The sequence below is a fragment of the Crinia signifera genome, chromosome 3 (assembly GCF_055691185.1).
Source record: "Crinia signifera chromosome 3, ASM5569118v1, whole genome shotgun sequence".
Taxonomy (NCBI): Eukaryota; Metazoa; Chordata; class Amphibia; order Anura; family Myobatrachidae; genus Crinia; species Crinia signifera.
The window spans coordinates 253,140,139-253,165,878 of NC_139219.1; the positions used below are offsets into that span (position 1 = coordinate 253,140,139).

Here is a 25,740-nt window from a genome sequence, read left to right on the forward strand (position 1 = left end):
GCGGCGGGGGAGGTGGTGGAGGAGGCGCCAGATCACCGGTCCTGGAGCTCGAACTGACCGCCGACAGGATCAGGGACCCTGGGAGCCCCAAACTCACTGAGGGTAACTATCAGTCTCTCGTATCATTATCACATGTAGCACTATATAATATATAGCATATACCATCCAGAACAATTATACATCTCATAGTATCTACATGTCCCTTATCATTGCATAATAATAATAATAATAATAATAATAATAATAATAATAATAATAATAATATATGCTCCTGATCATTAATAATAGCATACTTCCTAATCATTACATTATCGCGATGGTGATCATAATAATTCTCATCATTATCATATGACATATGTACTTGATGATGACATAGTTATTATCACTACTAATAATATAATATATGAAACTGGCCATCGGACATACTAATGGGATATAAGATTATTCTTATACAAAACATGAGCCCATGTACACAGATTGAACCATCAAATATGTTCCATGCATTATTTATTTACTGTGCCATATGTGCAGAGAGGGCAGCAGTGCAAACACATGTCCACTGGCTGCACTCAGTCATATGCTCAAACAGGATTCTATTCACCACTAATTACAAATGGGGTGTAATCTATACCATAAACCCTGTCTCTGTTACCCCCGATTATCAGGATGAATAGTACAGTACATCATGATCTCTTTCCTGGCCAGCACTGGACTTTAATTGCATTACTCACATGATAATAATAATATTTCCTGCGGAACCGGGATGTAAAACAAATATTGTCCCAGTGCTGACAGCCATCAAGCTTCTGAGGAATCACAGTAACCAATAAACAAATCAATTCTACTCTCACAGGAGCTCATTCCAAATATCTGAGGCTGTAATTCCAATAGGTAATCGGCATAGTCCTATCTCCCTACAGCTGCTGGCTGCTTCACACATTTTTATTTGTACAAATATACTACTACTACTAATAATATAATTTATACTAGCAATAGTAAGTGGCATAGAGCAGACTATTCATTTGTTACATTCACAGATTTAGAGTTGTTGCAATATTATTTTCCCTAAATGTGTCCAGAAACACACTTGCATAGCTTCCTATACTAGTGGTACATAGCTTGGTAGGTAGATATACATATTATACAACAATGGTATTATGTGAATTATTCAAACACAATAATTCATATTTTAAGATGTTTTAATGTGTAAAAGTTGCAACCATAAAATAAGTTTGTGTGTCAATAACAAAAATGCACGATACAGATATATATATATACTAGTTTGATAGATAGATACTAGATAGATAGATATATAGAATAGATAGATATATAGAATAGATAGATAGATAGATAGATAGATAGATAGATAGATAGATAGATAGATAGATAGATAGATAGATAGATGATAGTGTTTGTGAATGTGTGTGCTGTTGATATTTCCATTCCTATATTTGTTTAATCAAATAGAAGGACAATTGTATTATTTGAATGTCTGCGCTGGCATAGTAGAAAGTGCAGGATGTAATCAGGGAACCTGTTTATCTCGGAGCTTTGTACAAATAATAAGTGCTTGGCACATCGGAACTGGGCTCAGAGCAGCGCCCGGATATAATTTCCTAAACAAATAGTCGCAGTGATGAGCAGCGCGCAGCCGGCTGCCCAGGCGTGCACACAGGGTGCTGGGAGTCGCTGCTACACGTGTCCGGCGCCCGGCTCACACTGTACACTGTAGTATTTGTGTTGGTTTGTTGTTACAGTTTTTTATTACTTGTCACTGTGGCCTTTGCAGGCCCCATGAATATTGGATTGTAGAATGTTTGGGATAACTGTCCTATATGGGGGTGGATTTGCAGAGTCACCTTTGACATCTAACCACCTGAAGAACAAATGTGCACAGGTCTGTCCTGGGATAAATCAGCTGCTGCAGAGAGCTGTCTGGGATGCTCAGTAAATGCTGGATTAGATTGCTAGCCCTGCAGTGACCAAGTTGGCCAGCAGTGTCCTTACTCTGAGAGGTCCTGTCATGCAGCTTGTCTTGGTGATTGCCATTTAACAGGAGGATCTTCTGTTGTCAACTTGCAGTGTGTTTGGGTGTGAGAGCTCCTGCTGTGGCATAGTACAAGATGGGGTTATAGCAAGTGCTGCACGAGGTGCACTGTGTACTTGTACAGGATTTGGGACACCTATTGCACCCAGGCCAGCATTATAGGTATTTATTACACCCAGCCAGAAACATTCACTGCACCCAGACATAGCCCTCCACTGCACCCACACATAGCCCTCCACTGCACCCACACATAGCCCTCCACTGCACCCACACATTGCCATCCCCTGTACCCACACATAGCCATCCCCTGCACCCACACATAGCCATCCCCTGCACCCACACATAGCCCTCCACTGCACCCACACATAGCCCTCCACTGCACCCACACATAGCCCTCCACTGCACCCACACATAGCCATCCCCTGTACCCACACATAGCCATCCCCTGCACCCACACATAGCCATCCCCTGCACCCACACATAGCCATCCACTGCACCCACACATAGCCCTCCACTGCACCCACACATAGCCATCCACTGCACCCACACATAGCCCTCCACTGCACCCACATATAGCCATCCCCTGCACCCACACATAGCCCTCCACTGCACCCACATATAGCCATCCCCTGCACCCATACATAGCCCTCCACTGCACCCACATATAGCCATCCCCTGCACCCACACATAGCCCTCCACTGCCCCCAGCCCTAGGAAGGTGCAGGGACTGGTTAGGAAACATGCAGATTAATGACAGGTATAAGGAGGGGTTAGTGTCCCATGTAAGTGCTGTGCTGGATTGAGTGATTGGGTCAGCAGTACGCTCACCTATGTTCCCCATACAGTGTCCCCAGACATGAAGGAGCGGAAAGAGGACCTGAAGGTGCTGGAGGAAGAGGGACAGACTAAAATCAAGCAGAGAAGGAGCCGGACTAATTTCACTCTGGAGCAGCTAAACGAGCTGGAGAGGCTGTTTGACGAGACCCACTATCCTGATGCCTTCATGAGGGAAGAGCTGAGCCAGAGGCTGGGACTGTCCGAGGCCAGAGTGCAGGTACATGGCCTCCCTCTCTCCCCGACTGCCTCCCCCAAATCCCCTCATCACCATACACCTCTCATCCCATTGCCGGCACTACCCGGAGCCTGGATCTTTGTCTTTCTTATCATATATGTTATCATCAGTCCCTGTTATCATCATTATAACCAGGAAACTTCATATTCCCATCACTTCTCTATATACAGCCTGCTGCAACTCCCTCCATACACATGCAAGGCTCTCCCTGCCTCCCTGCCTGTGTGATGGGGTAACGGGAAATCTGTTCCTGCTTATCAGTGTTACAACGCGATGTATGGGATCTACAAATATATGTGTATATATATATATATATATATATATATATATATATATATATATATATATATATATATATATAGTCATAAAATAAATAGCATAATACATTTTTATTTGTAAATCCATCCAACAAAACACAACATTATCCTCTTCTGTGTTGTATATTAATGTTAATATTTTATTTTGTTACTATAAGTCGAATGCGTTGTAACAAGCAATGGCCCGGCGGCTATAACATACTGTATCCAGGCGGAGTAAAGTTAGAGGAATGGATACATCCGTGTTCGGGGGCCTGTGTGCACCATCTGCACCGGGGTATGCCCGCAATTCTAGTGGGGTTTCCTTGTTTTGTGCTGTGGGACCATCAAGGCAGAACATAATGAATAGTAACACCATCCACTCTGTATGGAAAGAACCGTGGTGCCAAATGTAGCCAGACCTTATGTCTTTGTATAATATTCCGGGATTGGAACACTTTATTCAATTATTCATAGAAACTAGGAAAGCGATATGTGTGTAGGGAGGACGAAAATCGGGGTCACTGGAGTCTTGCTGTTATCTGATGGTTTCACTAGGCTGACAATAAATGGTGTGTGGATATATATATAGATAGATAGATAGATAGATAGATAGATATACAAGAAAATATATGTATATATTATATATATATATGTATATATATGTATGTGTGTGTATTTATACCTGTACACACACACACACACACACACACACACACACACACACACACACACAAACATACACACTGACATTTTCCTTAGTACTAATATACTTGGTGTGTGCAGTTTATATTGATCCCCTGCAGTGTGTGTGTGTGTGTGTGTGTGTGTGTGTTGATCTCAGAGCAGAATTCTGTATATCAGACGTCGCCTGTTCTCTGAGGGAGCCGCTGAGATTATCATAATAATGAGACAATTATGCAGCGTATTTTATTGTTTAATGCACAGAGGAACAGACTAAACTTCTTTGTAGCCATGCTTTTATGACATGTAATTATCCCAAAATCTCCACTCATTAAATGTCCTGGTGGTAAAGCTGATTGACACCGAGCGAATGACTTTTCTTTTTTTTTTTACGAATTAAAACTTTGTCATGAGTGCACATGGTGCTGCGCTTCTGCAAAATCACTTCTGTTCTATACCGTACTGCAATAGGATCGTTTATAAACATGCGGTCGAATTTTTTATTCGTATGTGCTTAATTTATTTTCTTTAATTCAGGTCTGGTTTCAAAATCGGAGAGCGAAGTGCAGGAAGCAGGAGAACCAGCTGCATAAAGGTGCGCAGAGCATATTATACATATTATACCAGGCAACGAGCGAGGACACTATATATATATATATATATATATATATATATATATATATATATATATATATATATATATATATATATATATATATATATATATATATATATATATATATATATATATATGATTTGCGCAGTGTATTTAATGCTCCAGTATGTATGGGTTGTTTGTGCGTAGTGTAATTACGATTTCGTTATTGTTGCATTGTATTAATGGTAGAGAATTGATGAGTGGCATGATGCAATATAGAACATTATGACGTTTTCCCGTGCCAAGTGCGCTACAGTGGTAACATGCTGGATCAATGCTGTTTGGTTAGACACATGTACTGTACTGTGATGGAATGAAAGGGGCAGTAGCGATGCAATCACAGAGACCTTTGCTGATCCAGGAGGGGTCCCGCACATCTGATCTCCTCTCTGATATTCGCAGGAGTCCTCATAGGAGCAGGCAGCCAGTTTGAAGCCTGTCGTGTAGCGCCTTATGTCAACGTGGGGGCTTTGAGGATGCCATTTCAGCAGGCAAGTCTTATATTTCCTTGTTTTATATATATATATATATATATATATATATATATATTTTTTTTTTCCATTATTAAGTTAATAATAGTATATATATATATATATACACACACACACACACACACACACACACACACACACACACACACACACACACAAACACATATATATACTGTATATACACACACACACACACACATATATGTATATATATATATATATATATATATATATATATATATACTATATCTGTACTGTTATAAATGCAGATGCACAGAAAAAAAGACAGCAGCAGCCAAATCAGTACCTAATACATAGTACGGAGGGGAGTTTGCTACATTCATTCAATGCTTATGTAATAGCTGCACTGAAAGCAAGTTTGTTAATATTTAATAAAGTGAATACTCTCTGTACATGCAGCTCGATTATAGAGACAATGACATCATTTAATCTCTCCCAACAAAGCTCTGGGAGGAGGGAGACTCTGTGTATTACTATGACTGGATTACAATGTCACAGCACAAGTGTTAGAACCCCAACTTTCCATGGTTAAGATGCCCTGTTATTCACCTGCAATGTATTCCCTGCCTGATGTGTAGTAACTACACAAGTAATACAGTCTATACCCTTTAATAAAGCAGTTACTCTATTGTTGCTGCTGTTCTTGTTTTAGCCAGGGGTCTGTTTCAGCACAATCAATGTTTATGTAGGTTTAGGGTATTTACTGAGTCAATAGCCTGAGAGATAGAAAAAAAAAATCAATCAGCTTTGTCCATGTGTTTTCTAACCTTAAGTTTATTTTAGAAATATGAAATCTATAGTATAATATAGCCTACATACAAAAATAAATAATGCACGCTGTGTGTATCTCAAGATTCATTTAAAAATGAATTAAAGAGGATTGTTATCGCGATATAAACAATTGATCATTTTTATACAACGGACACAGTTCTGTGGTGCAATAAAAATGTGATGACCAGTTGTTCTAACAGACCAGGAGAGGTGTACATCTGATCTGTATGGAATGCTTTCTCACCATAACAGTAATGATAATAGTAGCTTAAAATAGTTTCGATTATTACCCACTTTAATCTAATTTAACCACTGTCATTTTCCAAATTATTGTTACATTTATTATAAAAACCTCTTTCAAATGATCAATTCTCAACTTTAAATATCCTTCTTACACATTTGACAAGTGTGTGTGTGTGTGTGTGTATATATATATATATATATATATATATATATATATATATATATATATATATATATATAAAGTACATGCCCATTTTATCTGCTTGTACATGATTGTAAGGAATTGCATAGTTACATACACAATTAACATAGCAGGATACATAACACAATATATATATTCTTCTTTAGCAGGGAAGGTTCTAATATTAACCCTTTGAGTGCCAAGGGAATTTGTTTGCAATGTTTTACTGATACAGGAAATATCATCTTTTTTTCCAAAACATTTTTTATTTGAATTCATATAACAAATGTGAGCGACGCTGGCATTTTTAGCAGATATCTTGCACAGCTCTCACAGAGATGTCGGCACTCAAAGGGTTAAAATGTTCCTTTACCTTCTAAAGTTGGTATATTCTTACTCAAACGTTGATTACACTAATATGTAAAACATATAGAATTCATGCATCGTTGTGCCTTACACTGTGAAGAATATATATTTTAAATATAATCTATTTATTTTTTAGACCTACAAAATTGTATGACACTATGGGGTTTATTCTAGTTCATTCTTTCTGACAAAATCCTTCTTAGATGGACAAAACCATGTGCACTGCAGGGGGGCAGATGTAACATGTGCAGAGAGAATTAGATTTGGGTGAGTTTTTTTGTTTCTGTGCAGGGAAAATACTGACTGCATGATTTTACACTTCAATATAGATCTCACTTTGAAGAAAAACCCCACCCAAATCTAATTCTCTCTGCACAAGTTACATCTGCCCCACCCGCAGTGCACATGGTTTTGTCCATCTAAGAAGGATTTTGTCAGAAAGAATGAACTAGAATAACCCCCTATGTTATTTTACCAGTCCCTATGGCAGCTATGGGTTAACAAAGTATGCTGCATGTAGTCCTGCTAGATTGTAGTTGTGTTAATGCTCTGTTGTCTTTTTTCTTCTTCTTGTGGCTTTTGCTTGTCCGCAATACTATTTTTAGGATAGTCATTGCAACGTGCCATCCTTGTCCTTCCAGGTCCAGGCACAGTTGCAGCTGGACAGTGCAGTGGCACACGCACATCACCATCTACACCCTCATCTGACAGCACACGCCCCATACATGATGTTCCCTGGTCCACACTTTGGTCTTCCATTGGCAACATTGGCGGCAGAAACAGCGACGGCTGCATCAGTAGTGGCTGCTGCTGCAGCAGCCAAAACCACCAGCAAAAACTCAAGCATTGCAGACCTCAGACTGAAAGCCAAAAAACATGCAGCTGCTTTGGGGCTGTGACTGGCGATGCTTGGGCCCCAAGGCACTGGGGCCCTTCAGACTTTCCCCTAAGTTCTTTATTTATGTTATGGAGTCTGAAACCCAACCAAAATGATCTGCCCTTTTGAAATCTTCAAGGGATTAAGAAGAACATCTGATGAAGAGGCTTCTACAGTCTGCAATGTTTATCAGAATGCATTTTATTTGAGACATTGGTCTGCCAAATGGTATCACTACCTACAAAGTACCTTCCGCTTTCTGGGACCAATATGGCTACTAAGACCTACTTTTAAAGGACAGACCACAAAGACAGAGCACTAATTATATTTCTTAAATAATCTATTAATTAGATTTTTTTATGGAGATGTGTGTGGATGATGGGCACGATGGGGAACACACACATTTTCTTCTGTGGAACTTGAAAGGGAAGCAAAGGCAAAAGTTGAAAATAAAAGAAAATAAATAGATGTGATCTATGATGGGTAAAGGAAGATTTTTGGAAGTTCCCAGGTTTTGACACTGACCCTTTTGTGCAAAGTTCACTTTAATACAAGGAATATAACAAGTGAGGCGGGCCTCCTTGTGTATCATCTTCTGGATGCTCCGAATCTTCTGGAAGAATGACTTGAATAAAAAATAAAGACTATTTCTTTGCTAATTTCTAGTGGCAAAATGTACAGCTGACTCTGCGACAGATTACTGGTTTGCATGTTTTTTTCATTTCATTGATGCAGTTTTTAAATCACTTGCACTTCATTTTTCAACTGTAATAGAAATATGGTAAAAGGAAAGAGATAAATTCATTACTCTTTCTCAATTCACCACGCCCGTCCCCAGCCCTTAAAAATGGGAAAAAACCAACCCCAGATGACTTGTATATTTCTTATATAACCCTTTGTATAACAAAGGTTCATCGAATGCGCTTCTGTGGCAGATGTACATTGGAAAGAAAGTGGTATTCGTAAAGTGAAGGGACTTTTATTCCTTACACATTAGTACATATGAACCAAAGGAGAGATATATTTTCTCTTGACATTGGCAAGGAGAGTACTGTATTAAAAATGATATTAAATGCACATCCCATGCTAGCTATTGGCTACATGTAAAAATGTTAATACACATAAACAAAATTTATTTTGGTTACATTGTGAATAGATAGTTACCTGTTAGCCATTTAATGTCATCAGAGGCGTATTCTATTCCAGTATCTTGTGATCCTTATTTTGAATACATATAGATATTTAATGTGGAAGTGGAGATTGTTATACAGTTTGCTAGCAAACACAATTTAGAGATTTTGAACACTAAAGATGACAGAGGGGGAGGGGGGAAAGCTCTCCTGTAAATGAACTTTGATGGGTGGGCTTTGTAATTATTTGTTCTCCATGAAAACAAGTTATTTATATATTCCATTTTTTTCAGTGTGCTTTTAAGTTATTTTACACTTTGTATGTTATTGCTGCATTACATTTGATGTTGGTACAATATATTTAAAAGAAAAAAAAATCACTCAGGTTTATTTCATCTCTGTTAAACCACTTTTGGCTACGTAATTTCAAATACAAAACTTGGCAAAACTGAATTAAAACACTAAAGTTTTTTTTTTGATCCTGGTTCAAATGCTTTGGTACTATTAAACTAACGCTGACCATTTTGAAATCCATCTCATATCTGACTGAATTTGCTATGCAGTTCTGGAGTATCTGATTAATGTCCAAATATGATATTAATATATACATTTATTTAATTTGTTAATATATACATTTATTTAATTTGTTGAAATCCATCCACAGCTGTAAAACAAAGGGCTATTATTATTTATTGGTATAGAATCAACATATTCGCTGATGTTTTACAATATTGGGTGACGTTTATATAGAATGGTAACATGTATATTAATTATTACTGTTATTCTGTATCTGATTATGACTATAACTTAAGACAGCACAATCCACTACTGAATGAGAGGTAAAATAAACAATTCCCTATCAAATGTTCAATAACAGCTAAGTCTTAATTAGAGCATTTAACAAATTACTAAAGTTAAACATAAAACTATGTATATCAAAGGCCTATAAAATAGTGATATATATATAAAAGCAATTATTTAGCATTGAATGAGAAACTTAGGTAATGCTCCTTTTGATCTTAAAATGTTATTTTTCTTTAAATGAGATTAAAGATATCATAAGTCACAGAGTCATTCAAATACCTATCAATTCAGGGTTAATGTAGTTTATTTTTTAAATGTAAAATTACCCTGGAAGATTTTCCCACTGTAAAAATCAGTACATCACAGCTGTTTAGAAGGCTTAAAGTGATTAATTTATGCCTAGCGCTGTGATGAATCAGGCTGGGCAGAGTTTCATGCATGTTACTAGAGGCATTTTACATAAATACTTACATAAAGAATGATCCACAGCGTGCAGGGAGAGACAGCCTGAAACCACTGACAATCATTTTATTAGCACATAAGCTTCCTACATGTGCATTGATGCTCTCCCTTGCTCTGAAAAAGAGGATTTTTCATATGCAGAATTTTAATTCTGTTGTGCAAAACAGGAGACAGGGTTAATTTAACCATAGGGTGTCCTGAGTTTCAAGTATTAACATTCTGTAACAAGTCTGCGAAACATGCAAAAAAGATCCTACCGATGATACCAGGAGTAATTTGGGACACGCATGTTCCAAAATTTCTGTACATAATGCCATTTTGACATGTTAGCTCTGTAATGCAAATTTTTTAAAAACTTCAAATATAATTTTTTTTCCATTTATGATGTTTAAGATCCAAAATAATTCAACAAAGAAATATTCATTATTTATATTAATATATATACATTTTTTTTATTGAAATGAGATTTTACATAGGGCTTTGTTCAGGAGGAAAACAAATATATGTACTGACAATGTACTATGCAACGGTCGCTGTTTATTTTCCTTCCTAGCTATACATAATTAGGGAATGGTGTTACTAATTTGGTCTTAATAGACTTCATTCTGATGTGATAAAGCATTATGTTCAACACAGTGTTTTTTTTTTGCTCTAGAAATCCTTGAGGAAAATAATGGAAATTAAGATATTTTTATCTTCCTGCTCGTCACATGGCAAGAGGACATTAATGCGAGTATCAAAAAGTCTACAGTTCATGTTTTGCATTGTTTCCCAACCTCAATCCCTAAGGCACGCTTACAGTACAGGTTTTAAGGATATCTCTGGTACAGTACTAAGTGCTTAGTACAGTTCACTTGTGATTGACTTGGACTGTAAGGGGTACATTTACTAAGATGGGAATTCTATTGAAGATGAGATCAGATTCTATGTCAGATTTATTTAGCACATTCTAGATAGAATCTGATTAGTTGCGGCAACTTCCCATCTATTATAGAACGCCCATCTTACTAACTTTACCCCTTAGTGTGCCTTGAGAACCGAGTTTGAGAAACACCGATGTATTGTGTGGATAGTTGGGTTTTTTTGCATTCAAACTAGTTTTTTTAATTTTTTCGGAAAGCCTTTTTTTTGGCTTTTACTTTGCCCCTTTCCTTGTATTTGCCCCTTTCCTTGTATTTGTTTTTTTGGCACATTCATTCCATGTCTCTGCTTCCTGCATAATATGGCACCCCACTGTCACCAGCAGTATGCTTCCTACTTGCCCGTAATGCCGCTGGCATTGGAAGAACTTATTTTAAATATAAAAGGTATTTTAAATTTTGATGACTTCCACACAATGCTTCCACACATCATTCCCGGGTATTAAGAAATGAGAAAAATGTCCACCTTTATTGTGGAAACACTTAGTCTCAAAAGCGCCATATGCCAGGAAAACAGGCAAAGGTCCTTTTGGGTGGTGGTGAGGGCACAAAAACTATGTGCAGCACCAACAAAGAGCCAGACATTTCCCCCTTTTTTTTTTTCTAAACAAACTAAACCGAGAAGAGACAGGAACATGGGGGATCATATAAGCAGGGTAAATAAAAGTCATGGTCTAGGGTACAGCAATATAAACAATAAAAAAGCAGTGGACTCTGACCCGCAGCTTGTTAGAGGAGCAGAGGACTGGAAAAGACATCTCAGAAACAAGGGCAATATATTAGCAGCTGAACCATGGAGACCTAATGGATGACAGCATAAGGCAATGGGACAAAGCACTAGGTGGAGGCAGGATGAAGAAAAGTAGCTGCAGATCAGAGAACAAGGTATGGGAATGAATAAAATACAGATTAAAGGTGGGAAAGAGGACCATGGTAGAAAGTTTGGTCAAGGAAGATTACGGGAGACAAAAGAGACACTAAGGACCAGATGTATCAAGATTCAAAAAGTGATTAAGTGGAGAGTGATAAGCAACCAGAAAATCAGCTCATAACTGTCATATTTCAAACCTAGTCAGTGGTGTGACAGGAGCTGATATGGTTGTTTATCACTCTCCACTTTATGACTTTTTGATGCTTGATACAACTGGCCCTCAAAGAGGAAGATGATTGGCAATACAACCGGGGAAAACAAAAGACAACATAAGACAAGGGATCAATGAAGACAATGGTGGTCAAGCATGAGCCAAATGCACAACAAGTGCAGACATGATGTAAGGGTGCAGCATGCAGGTGAGGTGTTTGGAAGATAGAATAGATACAAGGAAGCCATTGGGATGGCACATGTTAGGTGATAAGAACAGATTAGACATGGTACAGAAATCAAGGGAGGCATGGAGAGACAAATGTTAAGTGTGTACTAAATGAGCAAAATAGATCAGACACCATGGAAAATAAAGGCCCATATGGGAATACATTGGAGACTATCTATTTAGAAGAGAAGTCACCGCCTCAAAATGAAGGAAAGGGCAGGTATCCCAGAAAACATGGTTGGTGTTATGTGTAAGGTGGTGTTATTCTACACCTTTGGCAATTAACATAAATCAGCTTTACCCAGTGGCAGGGAACACAGGACCTTTAGTGATTCTCATAGTTACACACGCGCACACACACACACACATACACACACAACTCGGATCTCTGTCCCTTGCCACAGTAACTCTCATTTGCCACAACAGATTATTCCCCTATAATCAGGTCTCAGATATTGGTGGTCCCCCGGCATGCCTCACAAGCACCACTGGCCCCTTATAATAACTCTATTTGCACAGCTAAACCCCTTTTTGTGTAAAATGTTTCTCACCTGCGGCTTGGCGAGCATGCGTAGTGTTGGTTTGTACTGGGAGCAGCTTTGCACATACAGTATCTATCTTTCAAACTAACTTGCATGATGTCTGGCAAAAATCTTTCCACAAACTTGGTGATAGTGCCACTAGCAGATGAATTTGTGCAAGACCCCAACTTTCCTAGTGCTTGGCACGTGTAATATATGCACTACTATTAAGTGAACTAAGGATAAAGTAGTAGGAGCCTCTACTGCATTGCAGAATTTGTCAAAATGTAGTTGAGACCCGGAAACAGGAGAGCAGCGGAAGCAATGTACCTGCCCAGATCATGAAGTCCAGAACCAGAGTAGGGTGTGAGACAATTATGTGATTTACATCCAATTCTGGAAAACAGCAGATCCATCCCCCCTCCCTCCCCGTTACATACAGCACAATGCATTGGTTGTGGAAGTAAACTACCACGTCATAGTCTTTTACTATGAGCAATGTGGGTGTGAGAATATCAGCTATAGATCAAATATTTGTGCAGCAATTGAAGTAATTCACAAATACTGACTTCCAGGTCATTAGCTGAGGTGAATAAATTAGTAAATCTCTGGATAAACACAATTATCAGCACAGTAATGATTTTCGACTATACCAGGATATCCCATTACCTGTAGGTAACCCAGTTTAAAGCAAGGTCTGTCGTGTCTGAGGCTCTGAGTCTACCAGCATACCTCCCAACTGTCCCGATTTGTGATTGCCCCGCTGTCCCACCCAAGGGCAGCCGTGTCCCGTGTTGGTGGTGGTAGGGCAGTTGGCGGACCCTCTGTCTCTCGCTGCTCTGATTAGTGCTTAGCAGAGCAGCGGTAAATAGACAAGGCTATGTGCATGCACACGGGTGCCGGACGGGTTCCCGACAGTCGGGATCCCGACAGTCGTTTACCCGACGTCGGGTTCCCGACTGTCAAAACGCAGACAGCCGGGTGCCCGACGGCCACCCACTATTTTCCCTCGTGGGGGTCCACGACCCCCATAGAGGGAGAATAGAATAGGTGGCTCGCGTAGCGAGCCATCGTGCCCGCAGCATGGCGAGCGCAGCGAGCCAGCAAGGGGCTTTTTTGCGCTCGCCATGCTGTCTGACTCCGGCCAGTCAGGATCCCGAGATCGGGATAATGACTGTCGGGATCCCGACTGTCGGAGTCCCGTACCACACCCCATGCACACAGCATCTATTCTCTGGTAAAGAGGGACAGGGGGCATGCTAGTAACTCATAGAGGGCTAACCATGCCCCCATAGCTTTAAAAATTACCACAAGGCCACTGATTTTGGGAGCTGATTGGCTGGAACAGCATTTATTATATTCAGTCAGTTTTAAATCGCTAAAACTTGTTGTTAAATGGGCACCCGCTGTATATCTTGACCTGGGAAGAGAAAAAAAGCATTGAAATGTATTCCAAAATCTGGGCCGCCATAAATAGGGAACACGGGTTAGTGATGCACAGGGACTGCATTGACCATACTTCCCAACTGTCCCGCCTTTTGCAGGACAATCACAAACTGTCCCACGAGATAGGGTGTATGTACCAGCGTTGGCTGTATAATGATATAAAAAGAAGGCTTCTTCTATATCAAACAATTTATTATTATAAAAATAATATTAATTATAATTCATTTTTAAAAAGCATGGAATTTTACCACTGGATTTAGGATTGGATATATTGGATATATCACTTCATCATTCCACTGGATTCCTCCTATATAAGGACAATTACACCTTTGGACTGCTCCTATTTCATCACAAATTTACATCTGGAGGCTGATCCGAGGCGACCATTAAGAACTGCTAAGTTTAACCAGGCACACCATCATATACCCATTTGGAACAGTGGATCATTGCATTCCATCCAACATCTCCATGAACTCCATTGGGATTGTTGGCCACCTGGTCATTTATCTGTCGCTTTACAAATACTGGAGCCACAGTCCAAGCTCAATATTCAATCCAATATCCAGTGGTGCTATGCTCTATGAATTATGAATCGATATGTATATGGAATTCCATGCTTTTTCAAAATGAATTTGTTTTAATATTATATTTATAATTATAAATTGTTTGATATAGAGGAAACCATTCTTTTTATATCATTATGCTGTTGGCGCTGGTACATGCACCCTTTCTCTTGCTATTAATCCTTTTTAGGGGCTGACAAACCCCGTGGCAGCAACCTGTTAGTGGCGCACCCCCCAACTCTTCTTTTGCTTTCTTTTTTTGCAAACTGTCCCACGACCCTCCCACAGGTAGCAGTGTCCGGCGGTGGGGGGAAGGGGGGGGCTTATAGAGATTCTCATGGTGCTCAGGCCATGCCCCCACAGTTGCAGAAACGGTAGTGTGGCCTCACAGGCAGCAGTGTCCTATGGTGGGAGGGGGCAGCTCATGGAGCACTGGCCATGCCCCCACACAGTGTCAAAAACGGGCGCATGGCTGCATGGAAATGCTGCAATAATAGACTACACCCCCTGTCCACGAGAGCCCCCCCTAATTTTGAGCGATAGCTTTTGCAGCTTTATTATTACTTAGAAGAAGAAGTTTTGCAGTACAAGGCATAACAAACAGAGCAGTGCCAGGGAAGCTGCACACGGTTACATGTCCATCGGAGTCCATTAGATGGGGCAGAGCTCATTGTACTTACCAAGGTGCTCACAGCATTGCATACCTCATCAGCGGCTAGTTCAGTCATCTAGACTCTGTCTGTGTCTGCTGGTGCACATGTTGCAGAGAAACGCCTGCTGTGCCCGTCGCCGGGGACAGCTGTAGTGTACTTACTGATCTCCTCTAGAAAATAAAACCCCTAAATTACAGGGGAGAGCTGGCCCGCCATTGTTAGCACCCAAAATTGTAATGCAATATGTAATTATACCGGCAGCATGTATCAAAGTGCAACAACAGGGTCAGAGGGGCTGATTCAGATCTCCCCACAGCCTTTGCAGCACCGAGTGAGTCCTGGCTTATTCAGCGCTGTGAGCCGAGGAAAAATCTTTCAATGATCAACGAGCAGGTCCCCCCATCATACATTATTAGGGTGATAATAAATATCCCATGAAAATGGATAATAGGCTTGTGGAAATATTGAATAATGAATAGGCTCGAATAGGAGACAAATCTGTCACTGGAAAATCTGGTTACTATATAAATCTCTCAAAAAACATGATTAAGATTGTTTGAAATAAACATAATTATTTGGTAACTAAGGGGAGTTCTATGGATTTCTGTGCATGGAAGCAAATTGTTACATACATTGCATGTGCAGATATGAATTTATGTATTTTTGTGTATGTCTGTCCTATTCAGCGTCAGAGGTATCTCGGCCGGATCTACCGTTATGTGAAATTAGGCATTTCGGGGAAATAGTAATAATAATAATAATAACAACAATAATAATAATAATAATAATAATAACGTGTCAAAAAATTTGTGACATAACAATGCTTCTAGATATTGTGAAATATAACTAGATAAAATATTTTTATTCTGCAGCTCATTGCAGCTAAATAATCTGGGTTTGATTCTAATGGTGTGTACACACAGTGATATTTACCATTTGATTTTGACTATATAGTGAAAATCGAATCAAATAGACATCAAATGGAGATCGAACATGGTTTTAAGCTTAAGATCCAGGTTCGATGCCGATGCACGCTCATTTTCAGATGACATCGAATAGCCAAATAGACAGTGCAGCCATGACTATATAGTCCAGATCTGTACTATTTAGTCAAATTCAAATGTGTTTGGCTTTATGTGCGATTCGATCCAGATCGAACAGGGATCAAATAGCAAGGCTATCGCACCATGTGTATGCAAGGCTATCGCACCCAAAGTGGCTGCAACTCCAGGTGACCAGCGCCACCAGATTCAATACCATATTCCAATGTGGCTACCCTTATGGCTTTATGCATATAGCAGCACCACCCATCTGCAGCCATAACCATGCTGGTTGCCACATTGGGTCTAAAACAAGCGTTCCTTTGGCATCTGAAAGCCTCGGGATAACATGTCCACACATCCATGACACTCCAACAAATGAATCTCTTTCATACATCCGCAAAGTAGCTGCGCAGTCACTACTCAGAAATGCCTATTTCACAAACAGAGAGATGGCTGAAATCCCCATAAATATATATTGTGATAAAGAAGCTGTGTAGTGGACTCTGAGCTACTCCACTGCTGCTTTATTTTGTCAGTAAGACGGCAGACCGGCAACCATTACACAGTAAAATGTTCATGGCACTGTCGCTGACTAACAGTGATCTACTCTGTCCCTACTGACCAGCCAGCTTTCTTGGTGTGAGTCATTAATATAAATGCTCCCAGACAACCTTTAATACCTTTAATACCTTATGCCTGGTACACACCAGGATGACTAGGGCCTTATCCCCTCAATCTAGATCCAATTCCGACCAATTGGATGTAGATTGTGTGCAGGGCCGGTGCAAGGCACCGGAGCGCCCCAGGCGAGTCGGGCTGGGGGCGCCCCGGTGCCGGGGGGGGGGGGGGGGGGGGGGGGGGTAGGGGTACCTGTCGTTCGGCGCTCCTGTCGTTCGGCGCTCTCTCTAATCAAATCTGGCGGCGGAGGCAGCGGGGGTCCCTGCAGTCTATTAAAAATCACGAGCGCTATCCGCCGGGCTATGCGGAAGCGCTGGCAGCACGCTGATTGGCTGAGATCAGCGTGCGCCGTGCTGCCAGAGTTTTCACACTAGAAGCTAGAAGCGCTTCCGCATAGCCCGGCGGATAGCGCTCGTGATTTTTAATAGACTGCAGGGACCCCCGCTGCCTCCGCCGCCAGATTTAAATAGACAGGTACAGGTACCCGGGCGCCATTTTCCGCCCTCCAGTGGCCGGCGCCCTAGGCAAATGCCTAGGTTTGCCTAGTGGTGGCGCCGGCCCTGATTGTGTGGTGATTGGGCCCTTTTCTGTCCTGGTGTGGACCGATACCAATCCGATGCGCGGTCCCGCGGGTCGCTCGGTCGTTATTCAGATCCTACCTGCTGCAGGTAGGATCTGAATAACGACCATACTGCCGGTCGCCATTGGATCGGACCCGCTCACGGTGCACATCGTGAGCGGGTTGTGCCCCCCCGCATCATCGTGAGCGGGTCTGAAGAAACACTGACGACCCGCTCATAATGTGCATCGTGAGCGGGTCGTCGTAGACTCCTCCTCCCATTCCCAGACTGACAGGCCAGGAACACTCCAACTTTGCTTTTAAAAGGGAGCGCTTTACAGCTGCTCTGGTTGATTAATCACATGCTATCAGCTGCCCCAGGCTGAAGCAGAGAACTGAATTAAATCAAGCAGGTAAGACACATATTTCATATACTTCAAATACATGGTTTTGCCGGGCTTAGCATATAAACACCCCTTGTGAGTTTGTACCACACTGGCCCCATTGCCACAATATAGATATGTGTAAACATTTATTTCTCTGTTATATAATAGTATATATACAAGTACAACATTAATCAGTCAGCGCCCAAAGGAAATGAGGAGATATAACAGATGGCTATATTAAGATGTTTGCAGCTCAGTCTATATACAGTACAGCATACACACACTGGCCCAAGGTTTCTTATTGTGACAGTATTTATTGCATGAAACATAGGGGAATGTGTAAGCTTTTTCCTCTGCAATACATTGAAGAAAATCTTATTTTCCCAACAAAGAACAATGAAACTGAACCAGAGTTTTACACAATTCAAACGCAGATAAAGCTCAGATATAAATGCAGATCTCTCCCTGTATGGGGGTGCCCAAACACTTATGCGAGGTATAGTATGCCTCCCTCGAATGTGATACCGCACCAATTTCCACCGGGAAGGTGATGGGCTCTCAGGTGGCAGATTCGCATACGATAAATCTTATGCGCTGGTTTCGCATACGATGTATCGACTGCAATTTAAGCAAGGGCTTCTGGATCCGACAAATCCTTAGTGCGGCCCTTGCAATCTCCAGCTCCGATCCTCCATGTACGGGACAGCGCACTGGATTGGATTCGGAGGTTAGGCAAAAAAGATTTGACACTTTTCAACCGATTTCTCAGCCAGCTGCATCAGAATTGGGTGACAAGTGCCCAAATCTTATAAGCGTATGGGCACCTTAAGATGTCTAAGGGAATACAACATCACTAACCATCTGTCTGCAGCAGCCGCTGGAAGGTAAGTATATCTGCAGCTTCTATTTTCCCTCTTTTCTGTGCCAGGCCCTTGCATATGCCAACCTCTTTGCCATTTTCCACCCTATACTAAACCCTTTACATTTTTCCTATGCCAGCCCGCTGCCTTTTCCAGGCGCCCGCTGCCTTTTCCAGGCATATATAATTAGTTGAAAGTATTTACACAAATAGAGACACACCCATGGGCAGACCACCCAACCAGAACACTGGTTACGCCCCCACATTATTAGGTGCTGGCCACAACCCCTATTATTGCGCATAATAGGCCTTCATAATTTGAAGTTTCAGGCCCATTTAGACCTTAATCTGGTACTGGGTCGCGCTGGGGCTTCTGTGTAAAAGAGGTATTACAGAGTTGTAAGACTGACTTCAGTCATAATTAGCGAGAAGTATCCTTCTATCACTTTGCTTGTCCTAATCTTCATAGATTAATTCAAATAGTTTAAAAATAAATCTGTAATAGTTTGCTATTAAAGAGAAAATGGTATAATAAAGAATGGTGTTAGGAGAATGCAGCTTTTGTTCTCTCATAGCTTTTAAGTGCACTCAAAAACAATTGTCTCAAATGCATATCATTCTGTCTATAAATAATACAATTTGATTTCATCCGTCCTTGTTTTGCTATCCCAGGGGTTCATGAAAATTAATTACGCTCCATAAACTGTAAGGCAGTGTCTCAATTTCAGCATCGGCATTTAACACCAATTAAATGGATAACAATATTTATAGAGTGGTGTGTGCATGTGACAAGATTATATTTTGTGGGATATGGGCTGGCCATGTATTATATATGCCACCTGTCATCCTTCTGTATATTATGGCATAAGCAACAACCATTTTTAAACAAAAAAAATGTAAGCAATTTTAAACTATTAATGATCAAATTCCCAGAACAAACTGCCACTTGCAGCTAATGATCCAATTCCCCCAAAGAGCTGTAATGCCATAACTGATTCTGCTACCTATCACCTGCTTGATTCCTTTATTTTATCAAGTACAAATGAACAGCCCCATAGTTATATTAATATTGACATTTCAATATCCCAATCTTATATAGCCTGTATTGGACTGTGCTTGTATCTCCATTTGCTAACAGCGGAAATCAGGCCAGTGACTCTAATGAAATGAGTCATTATTCCAAGTCAGATTCTTCGGCAATGTTATCCTATGTCTCATTTTCTGCAATTCATTATATCTGTAGATATATGCTATAAGTTGATGGTAGACGAGAATCCATTGTCACCCACTTGTTTAACAGGTAGGGGTTTATTTACTAAAATGTGAGTTCTATTGTCCATAGCAAACAATTAGAATCTATTTCTTAGTTATTTAGCACTTTCTAGAAGATAATGGATAGAATCTGATTGGTTGCCCATAGCAACATCCCATATTCACTAGAAGTCCCATATTACTAAATAATCCCCAAAGAGTTTGCTATACAGGAGTTGCTTCTATAGCCATTGTTCAGCATGACTGCAGATAGTAAAGACACACTTCTGCAGCTCTCTGGAATCCCTGTGATGGCACAAGGTCTTTTACACAAATATCTGCTGTTTTTCAATAATGTCATTTTTGATAAATGACTCAAATTCAAGTCGGGATGGCACATATACTGCTATGCAGGACTCAAAAATGGCACAGGCATTTACCTTGCTCATACTGACTGGGGCTGAGACTGTTGAAAAGGAAAACACATTTGTCTATTCATGGACAGACATGCTTGTAACTGATCTTCAGACTAGACATTTTGGTGCCATATGCCAGAAATGGAATTGGTACCCCCCATACTTAAAATAGGGACATTGCACGCCTTACATGCACCCCAAAAATCGGCCTGCGTTCAATCACACTGACACGTGCCCTCACCCAGTGGCCTGCGTTCTACCACATTGGCACACTCTCTTACCCCACAGCCTGCGTTGTATCACACTTATGCGCACTTTCACCCTGCGACCTGCTCTCTATCACACTGACACGCTCCCTCACCCTGCGGCCTGCTCTCTATCACACTGATGCACTCCCTCACCCTGCGACCTTCTCTCTATCACACTGACACGCTCCCTCACCCTGTGGCCTGCTCTCTATCACACTGATGCACTCCCTCACCCTGCGACCTTCTCTCTATCACACTGATGCGCTCCTTCACCCTGCACCCTGCATTCTATCACACTGATGTACTCCTTCACCCCATGGCCTGCATTCTATGACACTGGTGTGCCCTTTAATCCTCCCTCCCCACATTCTAACCCTATATAGCCACATTGACCTGCATGTTCAGCAGACAGTAAGGGTTGTTAACAATGCACAGGGGCATGCATAGTTAACAATATTGAGTGTACACACTAGACGATACTCACCATTTAATGATAATTCCTCTGTTTGCTCTAACAGTAAGCCAAGACTTACTTTTTTAGATGAATGCTGATGGCCGATTTGAAGGCGGGTGCTGATGTCATGTGACGTCAGCCCCCCTCACTGAGCAGGTAGGGGCATGCCTGCATTCCGCCGGGCCCACCCATTGTGTCTATGGGGGTGCCCACCGGTTTTGTGAGCACAGCCATGAAATGCTGGGTGGCCACCCCCAGAAAGTCCACCAATCAGGTCTAAATAACCCCCATAGATCATATTTATTTGATCATTTTGATTTTAAGGTTTTTACACATACAATAGAAAATGGATGCAAAAGCATATGTAGAACAATCAGTGGCGGAGCTACGGTGGAGCCGCCGGAGCACGTGCTCCAGGCGCAGAAATATATCAGGGCGCTGGAGCCTTGCACTATGCCGCCGGCTCCCCCAGCAAGCCTGCTCCCCCGCTTCCCTAGCAAGCCCGCTCACCCGCTGTGGTGTCGGCGCCGCAGTCCCTAGTCAGCGTAGGTGGTCTCCTCCGCTCCTGCGTGTCATCTGCTGAGATCGGAAACGCGCAGCCTGTGTGGGAGACCCTGCAGGTGGCCAGTGTCAATGCCGGTGCCAGGAGACCCTGCTGAGAATCTGAGTGAGACTTGGTGAGACAGTCAATTATTGTAGCACATTTACATTCATTAGTGCATTATAATGCAATTAGTCGTTTTTTTTATTCCATATATCTCCTGGGTGTCAGCATTGTAGTAGCTGCAATTATGGTACAAGAGGGACTGCCTTTGTCTCCCCAGCCCCTCTTCCTCCTCTCTTACCCTCCCAGGGTCCCCAGCACCCCCCTCAGTCTCTGCAACCCCCCCACTCTGCCTCCATCCAACCAGTCCCATCTCTCCCCCTTCTCCCTCCCTGACTCACCAGTCCCCTCTCCCTCTCTTTATCCCCAGTCCTGATCCTTTGTACCCCTCCCTGTCTCCCAAGTACCTCTCCCTGTCTCCCCTGCTTTCTCCCTTTCTCCTCAACCCACCCTTGTTATATAGTATGTAATGGGCATCATATGTGGCCTTATGTGTAATTGGCATTATGGCATGTGGCTTTATGTGTAATGGGTATTGCAAAGTTCACTAAAATGTGCAATGGGCATTACGGTGTGTGGTATAATGTACGGCCTCACCCCCTTTTTGCCGCGCAAGAGCCCCGCCTACTATAAATTGGGGTGTGTGTGCGAAACATGCCCTTGCTCCGGGCACTCTGGCACCTAGCTACACCACTGAGAACAACACTAGATAAAGCAGGCAGCCAAAACATTACATTCACAAAGGCCGAGGGTGGTTCAAAATTATTAAACAATTATTACAGAACTTTGTCACTTGCGACAATGAGAAGCAGCATTTACACTTACACTAGTACTTATGTGTCTCTAAATAGGTTATCCGTTGCTCTAGTCTGCATTTTATTCAATGCAACACATCAATGGCTGTAACCTGTGGTAAACCACCTGCATGGACCAGTGAATGAGACTCTACAGCACAATGTAGGAGTGCAAAGATCGTTGTCTTGTGGGTCACACTGTGCCATTGTGACCATGTGTGTCCTGCTAGGTTCGTCTAGCAACAGAGAGCTGTCAGTTTTACAGATTACATAATGCAATCAATCAAAGGCGTGTAGCAGCACTGTGCACTCTGCTGGAGGAGATAGAGAAGAGTTAAAAAGAATAAAGAACAAATGCCCAGACAATGCACACTAATCTCCTATGAAGTGCTGCTAAATCCCCACCAGCACTGAAGGGGTAAATGGTGCGGCTGTGTTATAAATAACTAGCCTTGCTGCATCTCACACATTATGTAAAGTGATCAATTCTAAGATCTCGCTATGAAAAACCTAATGAAAGCAATTCTTCTGACTGTCAGCCAGCGGTATGAATGGAACAGTTTAGATATTAATATGGATTTCTGAGCTGATAACATTCTACCCCACTCTGCAGATGGTGTTGTGTATAGCAATTATGCGTCCCATTTTGTAATTGTATTGTGCTGATCTGTGGTTGACATGGTCTTTCCATTGATGATAAATCTATAACAATCCGAATGTAAGGGACAGTTTGAGAACTATTAAAGAAAGTGCACTGATTATTGCCATGCTACACAGTCATTTATTTATATATCTAGAAATAATATTACTGAGAGCATATATTACTACTATACAAATTATCCTGGGCTTTGAACAAGATGAATGGGTTCAGTATATTTTCATACCGTTAATGACAAGACTCTCAAAATACTCTTTAGTGGTTCCAGTGGTTCCCAAGCTGGGTGCAGAGGCACCTGGGGCACCACAGTGCACTCTCAGGGGTGGTCAAATCAAATTATTTTGGCCAGCATGTTTGATGCCTTATGCCATGTACACACTGAAGCTATATTGGCAGGATATGTCATTTGTCAGCCAAATGGAACAACATATCAGTCATATTGCTCAGTGTGTATGCCCAATATGCAGGTACCCGTGGTCAATATCAACGTTGCCCAGTCTGCCCTTTAAATTAGCCCTTTGTCTCCATTATTGTAAACATGCCTATGTCTTTGTGTATTTATCCCACTGCCCCCTCATCCCATCTATTTTCTTTTCTTTCTTTTGGGTGAGGGGGGGGGGGGGATTATTTAAGTGCAATGCTCATTTCGCACCTCTATGAGGTAGTGATGGCAATCAACTATTGATAGTTGGTGGCTTTGCCATGAATAGTGAAGAATATATTCTTCTTCAATCATTGGCAGACAGCTCCTCACATTGTTTGATTTCTCCCCTGGTGCAGAGGACACAAATCTTACCTCCACTACACAAAATGACTTGTTAATCCTCACACCTTTTACTAATTGTCCTGCCATGTCTGCATATACTTATGGTCATCAGAGCCAGATAAAGGTCTAAATGGGCCTGGAGCTGAAAACTATCAATGGCCTATTATGCGCAATAATATGGGTTGTGGCCAGCACCTAATAATGTGGGGGGTGTGACCAGTGTTCTGGTTGGGTGTTCTGCTCATGGGTGTGTCTCTATTTGTGTAAATACTTTCAACTAATTATATATGCCTGGAAAAGGCAGGGGGCTGTCATAGGAAAAATGCAGGGAGATATGGCGGGTGCACTCCAAAGGTGCACCCGCAGGATGCCGATGTCCTAAGATACTTGCGGGGTGAGGCGGCACTCCAGTCATGAAAAAATACTGAAAACTGAAACTTGGTAGACAATATGTCAGCACCTTTTATGTGGCTACCTAAATTTACCACACCAGATACCCCTTATACAAATCATGCAACATAATAGTAACCCCTTATACTGTACTTGCTTCTTACACATTATGCCACATGGAATGAGACAAAATTCACACCAATTGAGCAAAAATTCACACTATGGCACACAGATTGAGTCAAAATTCACGTTATGCCACACAGATTAAGGCAAAATTCACATTTTGCCACATGGATTGAGCCAAAATACACACTATACCAGGTATATCCAAAAAGTGGCCCTCCAGCTGTTGTGAAACTACACGTCCCAGCATGCCTTGACATAGTTTTAGCATTCCCTAATTGAAAAACTGTGGCAATGCATGATGGGACTTGTAGTTTCACAGCTGGAGGGCCATAGTTTGGACATGCCTGCATACCAAACAGATTGAGCAATAATGCACAATAAGCTTCATAAATGGGGCATTGCGCGCCAAAGGCGCACATTAAAAATGTACACCATAATGCCCATTACATGTTAAGCCTCACACCATAATCTCCATTACGTATTATGCCAAACAACATAATGCCTATTTAAAATTATGCTACATAAGTGTTGCTTACCTACATGTTCATTGCCAGGGGTTCCATGTTCATTGCCAGGGGTTCCATGCTCTTTGCCAGGGGTTCCATGTTCGTTGCCATGTGGGATTACATGTTCATTGCCAAGGGGGAATACATGCTCGTGGTAACTGGGGGACAGTCGCCGCTGGGCAGAAATGGTGTGAGGGGGAGAGAAAACCACCCCCGCCCCCCTTTAAACAACCAGCTATATCTTCGGAACCAACTGACCCATTTACATGTAGCCTTCGAATGATTTTGGTCCCGTGAAACTGGGCCGTTTGGTTCCAGAGAAATCTGTCCTCAAACAACATGAACAGCCATGAAATTACATTTCAGAAATGAAAAAAATATATAGTTTTACCTGCAATATCTCTAGAACCAATGAACCCATATGGACCAGGTATCAGATTGAAGGCCCAGCGATTTGGGTTAGACTGAGATCAACCTCGAGTTTCT

The 25,740-nt window shown here is 41.5% G+C and overlaps 1 protein-coding gene across 3 annotated transcripts in view; it reads left to right on the forward strand.

Moving 5' to 3' along the window:
• Positions 1 to 10,430, forward strand: part of SHOX2 (SHOX homeobox 2) — an 11,035-nt gene extending 605 nt beyond the window's left edge. The window contains exons 1-5 of one of the 3 annotated variants that reach the window (XM_083177873.1): positions 1 to 102; positions 2,893 to 3,101; positions 4,637 to 4,694; positions 5,160 to 5,248; positions 7,472 to 10,429. The exon at positions 1 to 102 is cut by the window's left edge and continues 605 nt beyond it. In XM_083177873.1, the coding sequence (XP_083033999.1) occupies positions 1 to 102; positions 2,893 to 3,101; positions 4,637 to 4,694; positions 5,160 to 5,248; positions 7,472 to 7,729 (716 nt within the window). In that variant the 3' untranslated portion in view covers positions 7,730 to 10,429. Of the gene's footprint in view, positions 103 to 1,969; positions 2,210 to 2,892; positions 3,102 to 4,636; positions 4,695 to 5,159; positions 5,249 to 7,435 lie in introns of those variants that run through there. The other 2 variants (XM_083177872.1, XM_083177874.1) reach the window with 2 other exon arrangements.
• Positions 10,431 to 25,740: the final 15,310 nt, after the last annotated feature.